Genomic DNA, 21,418 nt, shown 5'->3' with positions numbered 1-21,418 from the left:
CTTCCAAGATGTCTCAGGTCTATGAAGAAGCATAAAGGCTACCCTACGAAGCACTAAAGGTAAATAAAATGCATTATTTATATGTTTTTTCAATGTTGAAAGGTTTGTTTCTTAGGAGGGACGCAGGCCGCTCGATACTTCTGACGAGCACTGTATATACAGTACATATAAATATATATATATACAGTAATAACTCGATATACGATACCCCTAGATGTGCAGAAATGCTCACACAGATGCCACAGCCGTCGCTCGCCCCACACTCACCCAAATTGCTCTTCTCACACCGGCCATCTCAGGATGAGAATCTCCCTTATGCTTGCCCACCGCGCATCATATTGCACCACCAATGTTACACATGTTGCTATCGTAGTGCATTGTAAATGTGTTCGAGCAGTGCCGTGCGTACAGCAATGATACGTGTGTGGAGTGCAATATTGTGTGATTTTGCCCCGAAATAAGTGTGATTATGTCTGGTAAGGGTGCTGCATGTGGTGAGGCTAGTGGAGGCCCTAGTTGTGGTGGTAAGCGGCCTGCTAGTGGTGGTGCTGGTGATGTTCCTGCGAAGTGTGTGCGTAAGACTGTGTTACTAGAAGTGAAACTGGAAATTCTTAACCCCCTGAGTCCACAATTATTTCAGGCATGTACCCCCCCCCCCTGCTGCAATTCAGGGGGGTTTTGGTGACTGGCACCAAGGGCAAATTGATTGTGTTTTGGCTAAGTAGGAAGAATTTACACACCTGACAACACAATCCACACCTGAGCAGGCCTAATGGTTACAGCACAATCACACGTCAAAGGTCAAAAAAGTTAATAGTAGTTACCCCTCGAAAACAATCTAAAATGCAAAAATTTTGATTACCTATTTTTCTTATTGAAACAGGTCATTTCAAAGAGTTTTGTCATACCAACCATGTGTTATACCACCCATGAAAACAGGTGTATGTAGGTGTGGGGAGATTACTAGGCTGTGGGGAATAGGCCTATAGGTATGGGGGTTGGAAAAATAACCAACTTTTTGCATGAAATGAAAACACTTCAGTGTGTTCTGTGACATCTTGGCGGCCTGATACCTCTCGGGGGTCTGTAAGGGGTGGGAGGGTAGTGAGGGACAAGGAGGGAGGGATGGGGTGGGGTTCGGGGGGACACAAGGCTAGCAGGGTGGAAGGAGGGGCAAGAGTGGGTGGGAAGGGACACAGGTGGTGGTGGGAGGAGAGATGCAGGTGCGTAGAGAGATGCAGGTGCGTGGAGGGATGGGAGCATGATGGGAGACAAGGAGGGAGTGAGGGAGTGGGGTAGAGGGTGGCACCGACATGGCCCAGAGGGGGGATGCCCCCCCACTGCCTAGGTTGGACCGATCCCCCATCCCGCCACGTTAAGGGTGAGTTCTCATTGGCAAGAAGCCATGTACGTCATAATCGCGGCAAAGGAAGCACTCCACAGTTTTTTACAGGCTCCACTCAACTGATGCAATTAGGCTATTTGGCATAAAACTCTCTTCCCATCAACTGATGCGATTATGCATTAAAGGGTAAAGCGCCATGACAAAGGTGAAGGTGTGTGTGCTATTGCACTGGCTCACCACCTGGCCCAGTTGACTCTCTCCACCATCATCAAGAAGAAGGAGGCCATTAAGGCTGCTGCTGGGGAGGTTGCAACCTTATCCGCGTCCCGTATCACCCGCCAGCGAGAGCCTGTGATGGAGGAGATGGAACGGATGCTCCAAACGTGGGTGGATGATCAGAACTGGCGCAAGGCACCAACGAGCCAGGCAATAATATACACTAGGGCTCTCTTGCTCTGGGACGAATTAAAGGTCAGGCGGGATCTGGATGAAAGCAAGACCTTTAAGGTAAGTCATGGGTGGTTTGACCAGTTCAAGAGGTGGGCAAACCTCCACCACATGAAGATGTACGATGAGGTGGTGAGTGCAGATACGGTGACAGCGGCAGCGTTTCCAGAAAAGCTAAAAGGCATCATTGCGGAGGGTGGCTACAGTGCGAAGCAAGTCTTGAATTTTGACGAGATTGGGCTCTTTTGGAAGAAGATGTCCTCCAAGATACATCTTGCGACGAAGGAAAGGTCTATGCCAGGATTCAAGGCCTCGAAAGACTGGCTGACACTCCTCCTGGGGAGATATGCCAAGGGCGACCTGAAGTTGAAGCTGCTCCTAGTTTACCACTCCAAGAACCCCAGGGCTCCGGTGGGGTATGTTATGGAAAATCTTGGAGTTATCTGGAAGTTAAACAAGAAGCCCTGCTTGACTTCAGATATCTGTTTGTCCTATCTCCACTGGTACCTCTCGTGTGCTGAAGAGGTCCGTGTCATGTGAAAATTTGGCGAACAGATTTGTCGTGGTGGTGGATAACTCGCCTAGTCACCCTTCCACGATGAAGGAATGGGCCAGCAATACTGAGGTGGTGTTCCTGCCCCCAGCACCATGTCTTTGTTGCAGCCGATGGACCAAGGGGTGATCGCAGCCTTCAAGGCTTACTACCTACGCTGAGCGACGAAGCAGTTGCTAATGGCCAGCAACAGTGATGACAGGACAACTGTGCAGCAGTTTTGGAAAGGGTACAACATACATCACGCCCTTGAGAATATAATTGCTGTGTGGGATGGGGTTAGCCAGGCGACAATGAACAGTGTGTGGTGGAAACTGTGGTCAGAGTGCTTGCACTTCTTCACCGGCTTCCCCGAGGGCGTGCGAGCTCCGCCTCTCGAGTGTGTGCGGCAGGACATAGTTGAACTGTTGCACAAGCGGGCTTCAGGGAGGTTGACAAGGATGATGTGGAGGAGGTTCTTGAGAGTCACAGAGAGGAGCTCAGCAACAAGGAGCTCCTCAATATGGAGATCCAGCAGGCACACCAGGAGGCAGAGGAGGAGGAGGAGGGGGTTGTGCCTGAGGTCCGAGCTCTGAACATCAAAATCCTGAAGGAGATGCTAACAAAGATGGATGAGATAACTGACTTACTGTGAGCATACGACCCCCTCCCAGGATGAAGCAGGGACACAGCTAATCAGCTCGAGGAGGGGATGAAAGTCTACAAGATGATGATGGAGGAGAAGAGGGCAGCCAGGCAGACTACGATCACAGCCTTCTTCAAGCAGACCCCCACCAAACCAGCGCCCCAGAGAGGATCTCCCCAACCCTCGACGAGCAGAGCATCTCCCCAGCCTTCAACCACCAGAGCAACGCCCCAATCTTCAACCAGCAGAGAAACACCAAGGGATACCTCCCGCTAAGGACATGCTCAGCCCGTTGTGCTGGACCTAACCTCCAGCTGATCCCCGTCTCCCAGGTCACCTGTGTCTCCACTAAGGCACTCTGCCACTCCATCACTGCCTTCCTCGTCCTGGCCTCCTTCTTCCACACCACCTTGGCCACTGTCTCTATCTTCCTCACCATGACGAGAGCCACCACAACTGACTCCATCGCTACCTCATCATTCATTGCAGTAGTCTTCCTCGCCACCTCACTGGTTATTGCAGCTGTCTCCCTCACCACCTCCTCTATCATCGCATTGCACTCCATCGCCACCCCCAAAGCCATTGCATCGCACCTCATCACCACCGCCTGAGCCAGCTCATCACATCCCATCGCCTCCGCCTGAATCATCACATCACACTCCATCGCCACCCCTCTCTGACCCTCCCCTCGAGATCGTGTTTGAGAGCTCTGAGGAGGATGATTCAGTGTTGAGGAGCACCACATGTCCCCTAGCCTCAGGGGAGGGGGTGGGGATAGCAAAGATGAAGACCAGGACTGGACATGGACTTCAAAGTCAGTGATGAGAGGTGTTTGATATTTCAAACGTATTCCTTATGATTTTCAGGCTTTATTTCTTGCTTTCAGTGAGTTATTTACAGGTGTTAGGCTTGAGTTAGCTTCCTTGACAGATGTTAGGCCATTTAGACTGCTTTTAAACCTGTTTTTAGGCTCATCTGGGTGGGTTTTGGACTTGGTTTGGGGGAAACCCAAGGCTGGTAAATGGTCCACATTGAAATGCATGTCAAAAGTACCCTGATATATGATACCCTGCCTAACGATGGGGATTTACCCAACCAATTAGATCATTAACCCCCACACCGCGGGCATGTTTACCGATGTTTTGCGAGTGCCGCGGGGTTATTCGGGCTCCGACAGACTCTCAAAAAATATTTGCCAAAAATCAGTTATTAGTTCTAGAATATTAAAATTACATATGCTTATGGCACATACCTTCAGCTTTCTCCTGGAATGTTTGTTGAGCCTTCGTCAGTTACCGTAGGACTTGTGGAGACCTTTGAAGTTGGGTAACGAAGTCTCCACTTTACACTTCTCGACAACCCGTAATATGATTATCACAGCCAGATATTAACACTATAAACACTACTCTATGATTTTCAAGTAGTTTGGGATCCATACTCCAAAAAAAAACCCACTGTGAAAGCAATGAAAATTAAGAGCGCGTATGACCGCCGCACTTGCGCTAGTTCGCTCTTGGTACTCTGTCATTTATTATTCATAAAACCCCTCACACTTTATATTTCTATTACTATATAACACTTATATATATCTACAGTCTTTATCCATAAGTTTCCTTCAGTAGTATTAGTTTATTGTCACTGTAGGGATTCAATTTCTTGAATAAAATACGTAGCATTCACTTTCTCGTCCTGTATACTAGCATTGAGAGTGAATGTCACTTTCATCTTCACTCTCATAACTCATAGTATTCAGACATGCTAGAGTGAAACTTTCACTTTCATTACTCCTAGGGTATATACTCGTATTCTTATAATACTACTCATTTACATTTCTATTTACGTTCTCTATTTTATTTACGTTATTTACATTTCTATTTTATTTACACTGTGTTATGCACTGTCACTTGAAGTAACTTATAAAACTATTTTCCATTGTTCACGTATATTTACATTCACTACTATCACTTGCTGTTTACACATTATTTACAATTCCACTTGCACTGTTTTACTCAATAGAAAGATCGTTGTCACTCTTTTATCAATTGTCAGCCCTTTGCCTCTTTCCACACGAGGTTTAGTAGGGGATAAAGGTCACAGGGCCCTTTGCATGGGGGTGAAAAAGTCCCTGAAGTCAGCAAGAGGAAACAGACGTACCTCCACTTCGGAAGATGAGAGTGAACTGATAAGGGAGGGCCAGGTGGAGGCCTACTTAGGGGATATTCAGTACTACCAACCTTAGCTCTTGAAACAGCTATGTATAGCACTGAAATGATTGGCAGGAAATCTTGACAATACATTATAAATTAGGTAGTTCCAGGTGAATGTAAATATCACTTAGGCTTCTCCCTTCCCTCCTTATATGTATATTTATTACGAAAATAGATTATACGGCATATTTCAAGGGGAAAAGAACAGTGAAAATTAGCGAACGAGTGCACGTGAGGTGTTGTCAGGTGATAATTAGCCAACTCCAGGTGTATGGCACTCTCACCTTATTTCTTTCTTGTATATATTATTTGGTATAAGAATAGGGCATAGGGCTTATTTCAATGGATGAAATCAGTGAAAAATTCTAGGGAAGATTCACTTAGCGTAGCACGGCCGGGCAGGCGAGAGGATAGGGTAATGGAGGGGGGGAGTCAAGAACGGGGAGAAATGGCTAAATTGTCAACAATGGATGGGAGTACAGATGAGATTAGGAGTGCTGACTAGTGTTGGACATTGGCAGTACTGATAGATGATACAAGCCCACACTTGGAAGCCCGGGTGAATTCAAAATAACGCAGAATCACAAAAGTGACGTCCCACGGTATGATCCCTTGCTCCCAAGCGTCATGAAAGTGACGCCCCGCGGTTAAGGGGTTAAACCGGGGTATGCCTGTATATGTGTGTTCTTACCTACCTAATTGTATCTTTATAGGAATGAGTCAAGCTCGTACTGTCCCGTGTCTTAAACCATATTTATCGTACATATCCTTAAATTTGTGAATTGTTTTGGCACACACTATTTCATTCGGTAGTGCATTCCATTGATCAACTGCTCTGTTTGGGAAACTGAATTTCCTTATGTCTTTATCACCTCTCTTCTTATGCAGTTTTTTGCAGTGTCCTCTTGCTGATGCTTCTCCATATGTTAAGTAATCATTTATGTCTATTTTCTCCTTCCCTGATATGCACTTATATAGCATTATCATGTCACCTCTTTTCCTTCTCTCCTGTAGTGTTGGTAGATTAGTTTATTTAGTCTTTCTACGTAGCTTAGGTCCCTTAAGCTTGGTATCCATCTTGTAGCGGCCCTTTGAACTTTTTTAATCTTGTCTATATGCTTTTTGAGATGAGGACTCCAGACTACTGATGCATATTCCAGGGCTGGTCTAATGAATGATGTTCTTATCCTTCTTAGCATGTCTTCATTTATGTATGTGAATGCTATTCTCATATTTGCAAGCAGTGTATACATGTTCCGTACCTTCTTGCTGATGTGGTCAGCCGGAGATAGTCTGTTATTGATAATCACACCTAGCTCTTTCTCTCTTTCTGATGTGTATAGGGTTTTATTTCCTAACTTATAATCCCAATCAGGTCTTTTTCCACTTTTACCAAACTTGATTACATGACACTTGTCCACATTGAATTCCATTTGCCATGTACTACTCCATTCATGAAGTTTATTTAATTCTTCTTGTAGCTCCCTACAAGAGTCTGTGCTAGTAATTCTCCTTTGTATTTTTGCATCATCTGCAAACATATTCAGATAGCTCTCATTTCCAGTGTTACTGTTTATATCATTTATATACACTAAAAACATGATTGGTGCCAGCACCGAACCCTGTGGTACTCCACTAGTCACTTCTTTCCATGATGAGTAGTTTCCTCTTAGTACTGTCCTCATTTCTCTTTTTATGAGAAAGTCTTGCATCCAACAAAACAGTTTGCCTCGAATTCCTCCTTGATGGTACAGATTCCATAAAAGTCTTTGGTGTGGTACTGTGTCAAAAGCTTTCTTGAAATCTAAATAGATACTGTCCACCCATCCTACCCTTTCCTGTATTGTGTTTGTTACTCTGTCATAGTAGCTTAACAGATTAGTAACACATGATTTTCCTTTTCTGAAACCAAACTGTCTTTCTGTTATCATACTGTGTTCTTCTAGATGATTTACCCAAGCTTTTCTTATAAGTTTTTCTAATACGTTGCTTACAACACTGGTCAGTGATACTGGTCGGTAATTGAGAGGATTTTGTCTATTTCCTTTCTTGAATAAGGGGACTATATTTGCTTTTTTCCAAATATCAGGTAGTTTCCCTTGACTCAAGGATTTCTTGAAAATTAAAAATAATGGTTTACTTAACTCCTTTGCACATTCTCATAATACCCAACATGAAATTTCATCAGGACCACTTGCTTTTCCTCTGTCTAATCTACTTAACTCCTCCTGTATTACTTTTTCTGCTATTTGTATATCTAGTAGTATGTGTGGACATGCGTGTTCCACATAGTCCCTCTCAAAATTTTTTTCTTCTGTAAAAACTAATTGGAAATTCTTATTTAGTGCTTCACAAATATCTTTCTCTTGTGTATAAGTGATTCCCTCATCCGTAATGGATTGTATTATATCTTTTACTTTGGTTTTGCTTCTGATATAGCTGTAAAACAGCTTTGGTTGATCACTACTTTTATTTATTATATCCTCCACAAACTGTTTTTGGGCCTCCCTCCTTATTCTTGTATAGTCGTTTCTTGCCTCTTTGTAATTATTATACGCCCTTTCACTATTGTGTCTTCTGTATCTATTCCACAACAAATCTCTTCTTTCTTTTGATTTTTTACATTCTGTATTGAACCATTTCTGTATTTTCTTATCTGCTTCTTTGTGCTGTGGGATGTACTTCTGGACTCCTATTTCATAAAATTCACAAAATTTTTTATATACAGGATTTAAATCTTGTCCTCTAAGCTCATTTTCCCAATCAACTTCTAAGAAATACTTCTTTAGGTCTTGATAATTTCCCTTTTTATAGTTTAGGCTCTTTTTGTAACTGTCATTGCTGTTTACTATGTCATATGCTATCCTGAAGTTGTAATTTAGTACTGCATGATCGCTTTTGCCGAGTGGAGGGTGATATATTAAACTGTCAATGTCATTTTCTTGCCTAGTAAATATTAGATCTAGCACTGAAGGTACATCAAGTCCTCTTTTTCTGGTGGTCTCCCTCACGTGTTGCGTTAAGAAAAACTCTTGTACGAGATCCAGGAGCTTTTGGTCCCAACAGCTTTCTTGGCTATTTATATCTAGAGTATTCCAATTTATATTTGTATTAAAGTCCCCAGTTAGTATAATTCTTTCCGATTTCTCTTCCATTTTATGTAGCAATGATCATATACTCTGAATTGTACTCTCTGCCAGGTCCTCATATTCGTCTCTTTCCCATGTGTTTGATCTGGGTGGTATGTACAAATTGGCTACAATTACTTTACCTTCAGATGTGTCGATCTCTACTGCAATCAGTTCTACTTGTGATGGTATATCTAGGTTTATTTCCTTGACTTTTAGATTTTTCTTAGTTCTATCTATCTATCTATTGCCAGACGCCTCAATCCCGTTTGGGGTGGCCACAAACAAATCGCCTCCAAGTCGCCCTGTCCCCCGCCATTTCACTGCCCTGCTCCCAACTCACACCCCCCTCTCTCATATACCTCTCCACCCCATCCCTCCATCTCATCCTCGGTCTCCCCCTCCCTCTTCCACCCTCCACCTCACTCACATACACTCTCTTCGTCAATCTTTCACCCTCCATCCTCTCCACATGGCCAAACCACCTCAGTGTGTTCCTCACAACGCTTCCTATCACATCCACATCCACACCACAACGCTCCTTTATATCCTCATTCGTCAGCCTGTCTCTCCACGTGACTCCACAGGCTCCTCTTAAATAACTCATTTCCACTGCTCTCACTCTTGACTTGTGTCCTTCCAACAATGTCCAAGCTTCACTTCCGTACGTTAGAGTTGGTATCACAATACTGTCATGTAGTAACTTTTTTACTTCCATGCTCACTTCCCTGTTTCTTATCACTGCTTTTAAGGAACCAGCAACCTTTCTTCCCTGCTGTACCCTTTCAAGCACTTCACCCTCCAAATCTCCATCCTTACTCATCACACTACCCAAATACTTAAACGTACTCACATTTTCCAATTCCTCACCATCCAACCTCGCTGTACATTCACTGACTTCACCTCTCTCAAAGACCATCACTTTACTCTTCCCTACATTCACCTTTAGGTTCCGTTTCTTACACACTCTCTCAAACTCATCCACCAAGCCTTGCAGCTCCCCTTCGTCTTCACTCAACAACACAGTATCATCTGCAAACAACAGTACAGGGAGTTTCCAAACACTATCCTCTCTCACCAGGGCCACTCCAACATCCACTACCCTACCTTGTACCTCTTTTATTACCCCATCCATGTACAGATTGAACAACCATGGAGACATGACACATCCCTGTTTCAAACCAACTTTCACAGAGAAAAATTCACTTAGTTCACCATCCACACGCACTGCAGCCTTCGCACCATCGTACATACTCTTCACAGCATTCAACAACTTCCCATCTACTCCATATATTCTTAACACTTTCCACAATCCTTGTCTATCCACCCTGTCATATGCTTTCTCCAAATCCATGAAAGCCGCATACAACTTCTTTCCCTTCTCTAGAAACTTTTCCACTAAAGATCTAAGAATGAATATCTGATCTACACAACCTCTTCCCTTCCTAAAGCCTCCCTGTTCTTCTCCAACTAATTTCTCTGTTCTTTCTCTAACTCTGTCTATAAGTAACCTACCATACACTTTTCCTATTATACTAAGAAGACAAATGCCCCTATGATTACCACACACTTCTTTTTCCCCTTTTCCTTTGTACAAGGGAATAATTATACCTGACTTCCAATCCTCCGGGACTCTACCTTCCTCCCAGGCCAATCTGCACATCTTCCACATCCATTCTACTACTATCTCTCCCCCATGCTTCAGCATTTCACCACACACTCCATCAATTCCTGGGGCTTTCCCGAATTTAACTTTCTTCATTGCTTCCACAACTTCCATCCTACTGATTTCTTCCTGTCTTCTCACCTCCCTCCTTCTCCCAGCCATTCCCCAGCCACTTATACTCGCATTACTTCCATCCTCCACGTTCAACAATTCCTTAAAGTGTTCTCTCCATCTGCTCACTTTTTCTCCCTTCTCCACTAGTAATCTACCATTTTTATCTTTCACTCCCCTGCTAACTTCACTTCCACCCTGTCTTACTCTTTTCACTTCTCTCCAGAACATTTTCTTACAGTCCCTCCACTTTACACTCAAATTCCTTCCAAATTCCTCATCCACTCTCTTCTTACTCTCTCTTACTAATCTTTTCACCTCTCTCTTCCTTTCCACATATAACTCTCTCTTCCGCCTCTCAACTTCTTCCACGCCCCTATTTCTCATCCATTCATTGTATGCTTTCTTCTTTTGTGCCACAGCCTGTTTCACCTCTTCAGTCCACCACGCTGTTCCTTGCACCCCCCTCCGTCTTCTCTTCCTTCCACACACCACATCACATGCTGCACATATTTCTTCTGTAAATATCTTACACACACCTTCCACGTCTCCCATCTGCTCCAATTCATATTTGCCCAATCGTTCCTCCACTTCTCTCTTATACTCTGCCTTTTTCTCATCCTCTTGTAACCTTTCCACTCTCCTTGCAACTACTCCTTCCTCTCGTCTTTCCCTTCTTCTATTCCTCCATCTTACTTGCAACCTAATTCTGGCCACCACCAAGTAGTGGTCAGAAAGTCCACTCCCCCAACCTCTATACACTCTTGCATCCTTTACACATCTTCGCATCCTTTCATCCACACACACATAATCAATCATTGCCTTCCTTTCATTCAGTTCACCACCCACCCTTCTCATCACTCGCCATGTATACCTGTGGATCATTTTATGCCTGAAGAGGGTATTGGCTATTACCAACCCCCTCCCAGCACAAATGTCCACTAGCGCACTCCCATTCTCATCTATCTCAGCAGGCACACCCCACTCACCAACTATTCCATCCACCTTCACATTACCAACTTTACCATTCATATCACCAATCAAAAACACTCTCTCACTCCTTCCAAACTTTTCCATGCACACTTCCACATTTGTCCAGAACTCTTCTCTCACTCTTCTAGCACGATCTTGCGTTGGCGCATACACACACACAATCGCCCACATTTGTATTCCAACTTTCAACTTTACCCACACAATCCTTGACCCAACTGATCCATACTGTCTTATGCTCTTCTTCCATCTTTTACTCACAACTATACACACTCCTTCCTTTGCCCTCTCATTCTCATCTACTCCTGCACATATACCCCATCCATACTCCCATTCTCTCACACTTTCTCCTCTCCATTTTGTTTCAGTTATTCCACATACATCCACTTTCGCATCCTCAAGCACCTGGACAATCTCTCTCTCTTTCACCTCATCATTCGCTCCTCTTACATTCCATGTACACATTACCAAGTCCTTTGTCCGGTCCTGGGTCATCAACGTTTGGTCAGTCCTTGTCCGAGGCTTCTTGTTTGTTTTTTTAGTTAGTTGTTTTCCGGGGAGGGGCACTAACCCTCCGCCAACCCTTTTAGTCGCCTTTTACGACAAGCAGGGATACTGGGGGAGTATTCTTGAAAACCCCCCTACCCCCAGGGGTATAATTCCTCCTCCTTTTTTTAAATTTCTGTCTCTTCTCCATATATTGTATTCCTCTAAGTTTAGTATGTCATTGGATATCCTTGGTGTTAATTTTGTCTCAGTTAGGCATATTATTTGTGGTTCATTTTCTCTGACATAATCATTCATCTCTAGTAATTTAGATACCATTCCATCCACATTTGAGTACATCAACTTTATCATCTTGTTTATATACTTGTCATGACATGGTTCTACTACCTTCCTCCTTTTTCTTCCATCCTGTGTAATTCACCGGGTCGGTCAGGATCACTTGATGGTCGTGATCGTCAGCTTTTACCCTCCCGGAAGGGAGCTGAGAGCTCATATAGTCCGATCTAAGGGCAAGGCTGTTACCTTCACACACCCACACACCCGTCCCCTTGCTCAAGGGGGACAGTAACCACCCACTTCGTCAGTGAAACTTTTCGCAACCTGAGCGAGGCGCGAACTCCCGTCTACCAGATGTGTGTGTGTGTGTGTGTGTGTGTGTACATATGTCTATCTATCTATCTATTGCCAGACGCCTCAATCCCGTTTGGGGTGGCCACAAACAAATCGCCTCCAAGTCGCCCTGTCCCCCGCCATTTCACTGCCCTGCTCCCAACTCACACCCCCCTCTCTCATATACCTCTCCACCCCATCTCTCCATCTCATCCTCGGCCTCCCCCTCCCTCTTTCCCCCTCCACCTCACTCACATACACTCTCTTCGTCAGTCTTTCACCCTCCATCCTCTCCACATGGCCAAACCACCTCAGTGTGTTCCTCATAACGCTTCCTATCACATCCACATCAACACCACAACGCTCCTTTATATCCTCATTCGTCAGCCTGTCTCTCCATGTGACTCCACAGGCTCCTCTTAAATAACTCATTTCCACGGCTCTCACTCTTGACTTGTGTCCTTCCAACAACGTCCACGTTTCACTTCCGTATGTTAGAGTTGGTATCACAATACTGTCATGTAGTAACTTTTTCACTTCCATGCTCACTTCCCTGTTTCTTATCACTGCTTTCAAAGAACCAGCAACCTTTCTTCCCTGCTGTACCCTTTCAAGCACTTCACCCTCCAAACCTCCATCCTTACTCATCACACTACCCAAGTACTTAAACGTACTCACATTTTCCAATTCCTCACCATCCAACCTCGCTGTACATTCACTGACTTCACCTCTCTCAAAGACCATCACTTTACTCTTCCCTACATTCACCTTTAGATTCCGTTTCCTACACACTCTCTCAAACTCATCCACCAAGCCTTGCAGCTCTCCTTCGTCTTCACTCAACAACATGGTATCATCTGCAAACAACATTACAGGGAGTTTCCAAACACTATCCTCTCTCACCAGGGCCACTCCAACATCCACTACCCTACCTTGTACATATGTACATATGTACATATATATATATATATATATTCATTCATTGCCAGACGCCATGTATCCCAAACGGGGTGATATATATATCTCATACGGACCTCCTTTCCCACCCTAGGGCAGGGTGAGGAGTAGCAATGTCCAGACAGCCTAAATTTGCCCAATCCAATGGGCCACGCTTCCATTCACTCATCAATCAAGCCCCTGGAATCCTGGCTCTATCGGATACACAAGAAACATTCACCACGTTCTGTAGCTTCACATAATCGTATCTAACAGAGTCAATCCTGACGCTGCCATGTTAAAAAGGGGTGCCAAAAATCCCTGATCATGCACTTCTCCTCACAAAATTCATCCAGCCAGCTCAATCTCCTGTCAGTTCCCTAGCCTCACCAACTTCCAAACCTCACTTCCTCACACATTCATGCACCATATCTCTCCACCTTCTCCTTGGCCTACCTCGCCGCCTCCCTCCTTCGAATTCGCTCAGATACACCTTTTTCACCACTCTATTGTTATCCATTCTCTCCACATGACCATACCATCTCAGTACACTCTCTTCAATTCCGGTGTCCACCGACTTCCTCACTCCGCATCTTTCACGAATCACATTATTTCGTATCCTATCCATCCTCTGTACTCCACATACATTCCTCAGCAGTTCCATCTCCACTGCTCTTACTCTTGACTTTTCATTTTCAAGCCACACCATAGTCTCACATCGATATGTTAAAGTAGACACTAACTCTCCTTCATGTAAGCCACGTGCAGCTGCAACACTCAAGTATCTGCTTCTTATCAAGGCCTTCATTGCACCAGCTACTTTTCTTCCTTGTGTCACTCTACTTTCCACTTCTTTTGCACATTTTCCTCTCTTTTCTATCACTGTACCAAGGTATTTGAACTCTCACCAATTCCAGTCTCTCTCCATTCATTGTTACATTGCACTAGGAGTCACCTTCTCTCTCATTAACCATCACTTTACTCTTTTATACATTTACCCTCAAGGAACGACGCTTACAGACATCAGCAAAACTCTGCACTAGCTTACCAAGTTCTTGTTCGGTACTTGCAAGCAGTACTACATCAACAGCATACAACAAACCTGAGATATTCCATCCATCACCATTCATTACCAATGCCATCCCACTCTCTATTACTCAGGTTTTTACTTCTCTCATCATCCCATCCATATATATATATTGAACAAACATGGGGACATCACACAACCTTGTTGCACGCCCACACTGATCGTGAACCATTCACTTAGATGCCCATTAGCCCTTACACATGGTTCACTACCATCATAAAAACTCTTGACAGCACCTAGCAGCTTACCATCTACACCGTACAAGCACAAAACTTTCCACAATCCTTCTCTGTCCACTTTGTCTTATGCTTTTTCCAGATTCATGAATGCCATAAACACCTTATGGTCCTTCTCACAAGCCTTCTCTACTATCTATCTCACTGCAAATATTTGGTCCACACATCCTCTGCAACTCTTAAAGCCACCCTGTTCATCACTCACTAGGACTTCTGATATCTCTCTTACTTTCTCTATTTTAATTCTTCCATATACCTTCCCTACCACACTCAGTAAGCTTATGCCACGATAATTCTTGCACTCACTTCGCTCACCTTTATTTTTGTACAGGGGTATAATCACAGCCTTTTTCCACTCTGCAGGCACAGTTTCACTCATCTATGCCTTCTTACATACAGTAAAACCTCTACAACTTGGCATAATACATGTGCAAGCCTTGCCGAGTTAGCCTATTTGCCAAGTTATAGGGATGCACTTTAACCCGTCACGTCCTGAGCTATTTCGCACCTCTGACACCCCCCAATCCTGAGGTATTTTCAATTTTTTTTTTTTTTGGCTAAAACCTCCGCTTTTGGTGAGAAACATCGAAAATTCATAGAGAAATCGTTCACCTGAGGTTGAAAATACTTGATCCAGGTACCAGTACCTCCTTACCTGACTGGGTTTTCTAACATGCTGGCACCAAAGAAAACGAGTTCTATGGGAGGGTATCTATTTCACATCACTCGTAAACTGTATTTGTTTATTTACTTGGTACGAATTTATATGTAGTACGAGAGTATATTAGTTTTCAAACAGTAATATAGGCATTATAAGCATTGTTTCACTCACTAACTCATCACCATATCTGACCTTCTTTTGCCACATTACCTGATCATTATTTCTGACTGTTTCTTCCTCTAATGCTATGTAAACTTTGTCCTCCACATTGTCATCGATTGGGGAATCACTCTGGCCCTGAATGTCTTTACTGGCCAGGTCACTGGCAACAGGTGAATTGCCGAGACAATGGCGTGAGGGGGGGAGGGGGGAGGTTATGCAGTGTAAGGCATTGTCCCTGCTTGGCATCTTGTAGAGGAATAGAGGAAGGTGTCCCGTGTATAATTACGAAAAATCACGCATGAAAATTGAAAATTGTGCAAATTAGGGACCTTGCAATTGCACGACGTACCAGTACATCGCCGGGATTGGCAAATGCAAAATGTTGCAACGTACCCATACGTCGACTTGGACAGGGCGGGTTAAGTTCCCCTTCAGCACACACACACACAAAAAAAGGAAAAATGGAAAAAAATGGACAAAAATTTAAAGTTTTTACAATAAACAGTAAAAGCTGCCTTACCATTATTCCATGCAGTTGTAGGATGTATTCCAGGCATGGAGGAGGACTTTTGGTATTTTTTGGAGGTGTTAGGGGGGCTCAAGATCAGTTTTGGGCACACCTTTACTGTACAGTACTTGACACTGTACACTATGTAATGCACAATTAACACTATAAAGGCCATTACTGTAATGTATTTATCACTTGTGCTATACTGGAGAACTAAGCACTAAACACTTACCGGTAAACATTTCTGTACAACTCGGCATCTTACCGAGTTGGGGGAATTTTTGCCGACTCTCTTCCTGTAACGTGTGCTTTTTTGGGAATTTTTGAATTTTGAGTTTCCCTACGTGTCAAGTGGGGTTGGTGGAGGATTTGTGCCCCTCCCTGTAAAACAATTAACTCTAAGCCATTGGCCACCCCGTCTGGGATACATGGCGTCTGGCAATGAATGAATGAATGAATGATTTTTTAAATGAATACTTTGGAGCCTTCCCAAGTTGTAGAAGTTTCCGACTTGAAGGATGCCGAATTGTAGAGGTTTTATTGTATCTCTAACAAGCACTTCATTCCATTCTCTTCACTACACTTAAGCATCTCTGCAAATACCTCATCAACCCCAGCTGCTTTTCCATTTTTCAGGCGCTTCACATATACTATATACATATATATATATATATATATATATACACACACACACATATACTGTATGTATATATATATATATATATATATATACACACACAAACATATATATATATATATATATATATATATATATACACACACAAACATATATATATATATATATATATATATTTATACACAGTCGGCGCAATGGAAGTCTGGACCCTCTAATTCGCACCATATATTTGGTAGTGTCCAAGAAATATTGTAGGAAAATTCCTGTAGTCGGCGGATCTTTTTTCTGGTGGCTTCTAGCAACTTTACAGGTTTAACACCACATGCTGTGAGTTTATGAGCTCAGTGCCTGCCTGACTTTGGATGGGAAAGCACGTCATATTTTCTTATACTGCCTGGCCCTTGTTAATTTCAAAGCTCTCGTTTTCACACCCTCCTTTGCCTTAGTGAATCATTGGAGATGGGTCCCAAGCCACTAACTGATGTAGAAAAAGCCCGAATTTAACTATGAGAGAGGAAAATGTAAAAATTAAGGATATTTGTATTCAAACTGGGCGAGGAAAATCTACCGTTATGGCACCCCTCGCTGCTGCCCGCCATCTGCCAAAAAAACACAATTCCCCAACATAAAGACAGGCTAGGACCTAAAAGGAAGACATCACCAACTACAGACAGGTTACTGAAGCAAGCTGTGATAAAAGACCCACGTTTGACTGCTAGACAACTGAAAGATATGTACCCAGAATTGCTGAAAGATGTGTCTGAAAGAAACATACAGCATCAACTTCAGAAAGACTTCAAGATCCCCAGCTGTACTGCTGCACTGAAGCCTCTCCTTAATTTTTACATTTTCCTCTCTCACAGTTAAAATTCGGGTTTTTTCAACATCAGTTAGTGGCTTGGGACCCATCTCCAATGATTCACTAAGGCAGAGGAGGGTGAGAGCTTTGAAATTAACAAGGGCCAGGCAGGACAAGAAAATCTGACATGCTTTTCCATCCAAAGTCAGGCAGGCACTGAGCTCATAAACTCACAGCATGTGGTGTTAAGCCTGTAAGGTTGCTAGAAGCCACCAGAAAAAAAATCCACCGACTACAGGAATTTTCCTACAATATTTCTTGGACCCTACCAAATATATGGTGCGAAATAGAGGGTCCAAACTTCCATTGCGCCGACTGTATATATTATATATATATATATATATATATATATATACATATATATATATATATATATATATATATATATATATACATATATATATTATATCTATCTATCTATCTATCTATTGCCAGACGCCTCAATCCCGTTCGGGGTGGCCACAAACAAATCGCTTCCACACTGCCCTGTCCCCCGCCATTTCGCTGCCCCACTCCCAACTCACACCCCCCTCTCTCATATACCTCTCCAACCCATCCCTCTATCTCATCCTCGGCCTCCCTCTCCCTCTTCCCCCCTCCACCTCACTCACATACACTCTCTTCATCAGTCTCTCACCCTCTATCCTCTCCACATGGCCAAACCACCTCAATGTGTTCCTCCTAACACTTCCAATCACATCCACATCCACACCACAAACCTCCTTCATATCCTCGTTTGTCAGCCTGTCTCTCCATGTGACTCCACAGGTTCCTCTCAAATAACTCATTTCCACTGCTCTCACTCTTGACTTGTGTCCTTCCAGCAACATCCAAGCTTCACTTCCATACGTTAGAGTTGGTATCACAATACTGTCATGTAGTAACTTTTTCACTTCCATGCTCACTTCCCTGTTTCTTATCACTGCTTTCAAGGAACCAGCAACCTTTCTTCCCTGCTGTACCCTTTCAAGCACTTCACCCTCCAAACCTCCATCCTTACTCATCACACTACCCAAGTACTTAAACGTACTCACATTTTCCAATTCCTCACCATCCAACCTCGCTGTACATTCACTGACTTCATCTCTCTCAAAGACCATGACTTTACCCTTCCCTACATTCACCTTTAGATTCAGTTTCTTACTCTCCCAAACTCATCCACCAAGCCTTGCAGCTCTCCTTTGTCTTCACTCAACAATACAGTGTCATCTGCAAACAACAGTACAGGGAGTTTCCAAACTACCCTCTCCTGCCAGGGCCACTCCAACATCCACTACCCTACCTTGTACCTCTTTTATTACCCCATCCATGTACAGATTGAACAACCATGGAGACATGACACGTCCCTGTTTCAACCCAACCTTCAAAGAGAAAAATTCACTCAGTTCACCATCCACACACACTGCAGCCTTAGCACCATCATACACACTCTTCACAGCATTCAACAACTTCCCATCTACTCTGTATATTCTTAATACTTTCCACAATCCTTGTCTCTCCACCCTGTCATATACTTTCTTCAAATCCAAGAAAACTGCATACAACTTCTTTTCCTTCTCCAAAAACTTTTCCACTAAAGATCTAAGAATGAATATCTGATCTACACAACCTCTTCCCTTCCTAAATCCTCCCTGTTCTTCTCCAACTAATTCCTCTGTTCTTTCTCTAACTCTGTCAATAAGTATCCTACCATACACTCCTCCTATTATACTAAAACAAATGCCCCTATGATTAAAACACACTTCCAAAAATGACATGAAGTGAAATCTAGACATACACTCAACCCTCTGCCATCACACGTTCAGCTATCGCGTTTATCTGCTATCACGCAGACATCAAATGCACAACCATACATGCTATCACGCACCCCAAGACCGCTATCACGCATCGAGTTTGAATCGCCCGGGTTCTGAACGCCGCACCGGAACGTTGCGACTCATCCTCCTACGTGATTGGCTGACGCTCCCCAACCGTCCCGCCACTTCAGTTGAATGCGTGATAGCTCTCTGCTGACAGTGAAAGAGGAATTCCTTACACTTTTTTGTGTGTGTGATATAATGGCTGACAGACCGCACAAAAAACCACCCACCATCGCCGAGCAGAAGCTGGTGGGAAGTTCAAGGGATGTAAAGCCAAAAATAAACCTGAAATATGCCCACAAACTAGAAATCTGCAAGCTTATTGATGGTGGTGAGATATAGAGAGGAGTAGCAAAAAAAGTTTGGAGTGAACAAGTCTACTGTGAGAGGATTTATTTAAAGAAAGAATATATTGAGAAACACATGAAAATTGCTTCTTCAGCTGCTGCCTCAGATGCAAGAAGAAGTTCAAACATAGTGCTCCTGAAGACAGAACAGTTATAAAGTCGATATCTAGAGAGACAGGCTACGTGAAACTTAGCTGTGGACACTAAAGAAATCATGGGGACAGCCAAAGAGAACTATCAAGGTGTGGCTGAGAAACTTCGAATTGAAACCCCACCAGTGTTTCTCGCTTCAAAGGGGTGGGTGGATAGGTTTTTGATGAGGCATAAGGTGACAAATATTAAAATAAGTGGTGAGGCTGCAAGTGGTGACAAAGATGCTGCGCATATGTACCCGGAATCACTCAGGAAAATCATTGAAGCTGGCCAATATACCCCCAATCAAATCTTCAATATGGATGAGAGAAATTTTTATTGGAAGGCAATGCCCTGTCGCACATTCATAACTTCCAAGTCTGCTAGAGTGCGTGGGAGGAAGGCAATAAAAGAGAGACTTACCCTTTTATTTGCAATGAATGCATCTGGTACCTGCCGCCTCAAGCCTACAGTTGTCCACCGAGCGAAAAAACCAACAGCTTACACTGGATATAACATGAAAAAACTTAATGTTCACTGGTTGTCATCTAAGAAAGGATACATGTCGGCCAAACTATCCCTCGACTGGTTTAATGAATGTTTTCTCAGCGACGCTGAGGAGTTCTGCAAGACCAACAATATTAGATTCAACATATTGCTCTTATTAGACAATGCACCTGGCCATTCACCTCTTCTGAGGTCAGAAAACCCGAATGTGACTGTGGAGTTCCTGCTGCCCAACACTACCTCTCTCATTCAGCCTCTAGATCAAGAGGTTATCTCTGTGGTGAAGGCTGCATATTCTAGGCAACAATTTCGATTGATGCGGCAGGCTACTAAGGACACCTCACTCATACAAAATCTGGTTGACAGTGAGGGAGAAGATGAGGCTGAGGCCACAGCTGCAGACACTGAATCAGAACAAAAGGTGTTAAAATATTGAAAGAGCTTTACGATAAAGCAGGCGATTGATTTGGTGGTCGAACGTAGGGATAACATTACCCCAGCAACAATAAATCACGCATGGCGCAACATCATGGAGGGTTTACCTGAGGACAGGCAGGTTAAGGTACCAGGCGAGCCCCAGTTAGTGGTGGCAGAGCTGGAGGCTGCAGCTGAGGAGGCGAGAGGTACTGCTGGCCGTGGGTTTGAGGGCACAACTGGCGACGAGATACGAGATATGTTACGACCAGCACCAGTTACTGCCGAAGATATTCTAGTAGAAGATGCTGAGGAAGCTGAGGATAGCCCAGGAGAAGAGGTGGATGCAGGAGAGAAAGTTGAGGAGGGGCTGAGTATGAAGGACATTAAGACTTTGATTGAGTTGGGTGGCCAGATACGTCACATTCTAGAGCAAGATACCACTATCAACAGCGAACAGCGTACATCCTACATTAATAAAGCCCTTGAAGGTTATGAGGACAAGTACCATGCCTACATGAATGCCCTACACCAGCGACGAATCACAGATTATTTTCGTCAGCACCCAGTCCCTGAACCTACACCCGAACCGGCCCCTCAACCTCAGCCCACGCCTGGCCAGGAACCACAGCCAGGCCCTCCCAGCCAAGAGCCAGACTACGAGGGCTTTGACTATGATGTTTTCTTGGACAACCTGGACCAGAGGAGAAAAAATATTTTGAGGAGAGAGCGTCAGGCCTGTGAGGGCGCTGGCGGCAACTAAGCCACTCCCAAGCCTCGGAACCCTTCAAACCACCCAAGCCTTCCTTAATCCTTAAAAAAGTAAGTTTGATGGCCTTTTATGTTGCTTATTTATTCATTATACTGTTATTATTAATATAATAA

At 43.8% G+C, this 21,418-nt stretch overlaps 1 protein-coding gene across 1 annotated transcript in view; it reads right to left on the bottom strand.

Annotated features, from left to right (window-relative positions):
- Nucleotides 1-20,920, bottom strand: part of LOC145404705 (uncharacterized) — a 44,139-nt gene extending 23,219 nt beyond the window's left edge. Inside the window, exon 1 of the mRNA XM_080276256.1 lies at nucleotides 20,662-20,920. Coding sequence (XP_080132382.1) covers nucleotides 20,662-20,920 — 259 coding nt within the window. The remainder of the gene's footprint in view (nucleotides 1-20,661) is intronic.
- Nucleotides 20,921-21,418: the final 498 nt, after the last annotated feature.

The sequence above is a fragment of the Coenobita brevimanus genome, chromosome 64, assembly GCF_032717465.1.
Source record: "Coenobita brevimanus isolate Jiangsu-jjx chromosome 64, ASM3271746v2, whole genome shotgun sequence".
NCBI classification, from domain to species: domain Eukaryota; kingdom Metazoa; phylum Arthropoda; class Malacostraca; order Decapoda; family Coenobitidae; genus Coenobita; species Coenobita brevimanus.
This window is presented reverse-complemented; position numbering and strand designations above follow the sequence as displayed.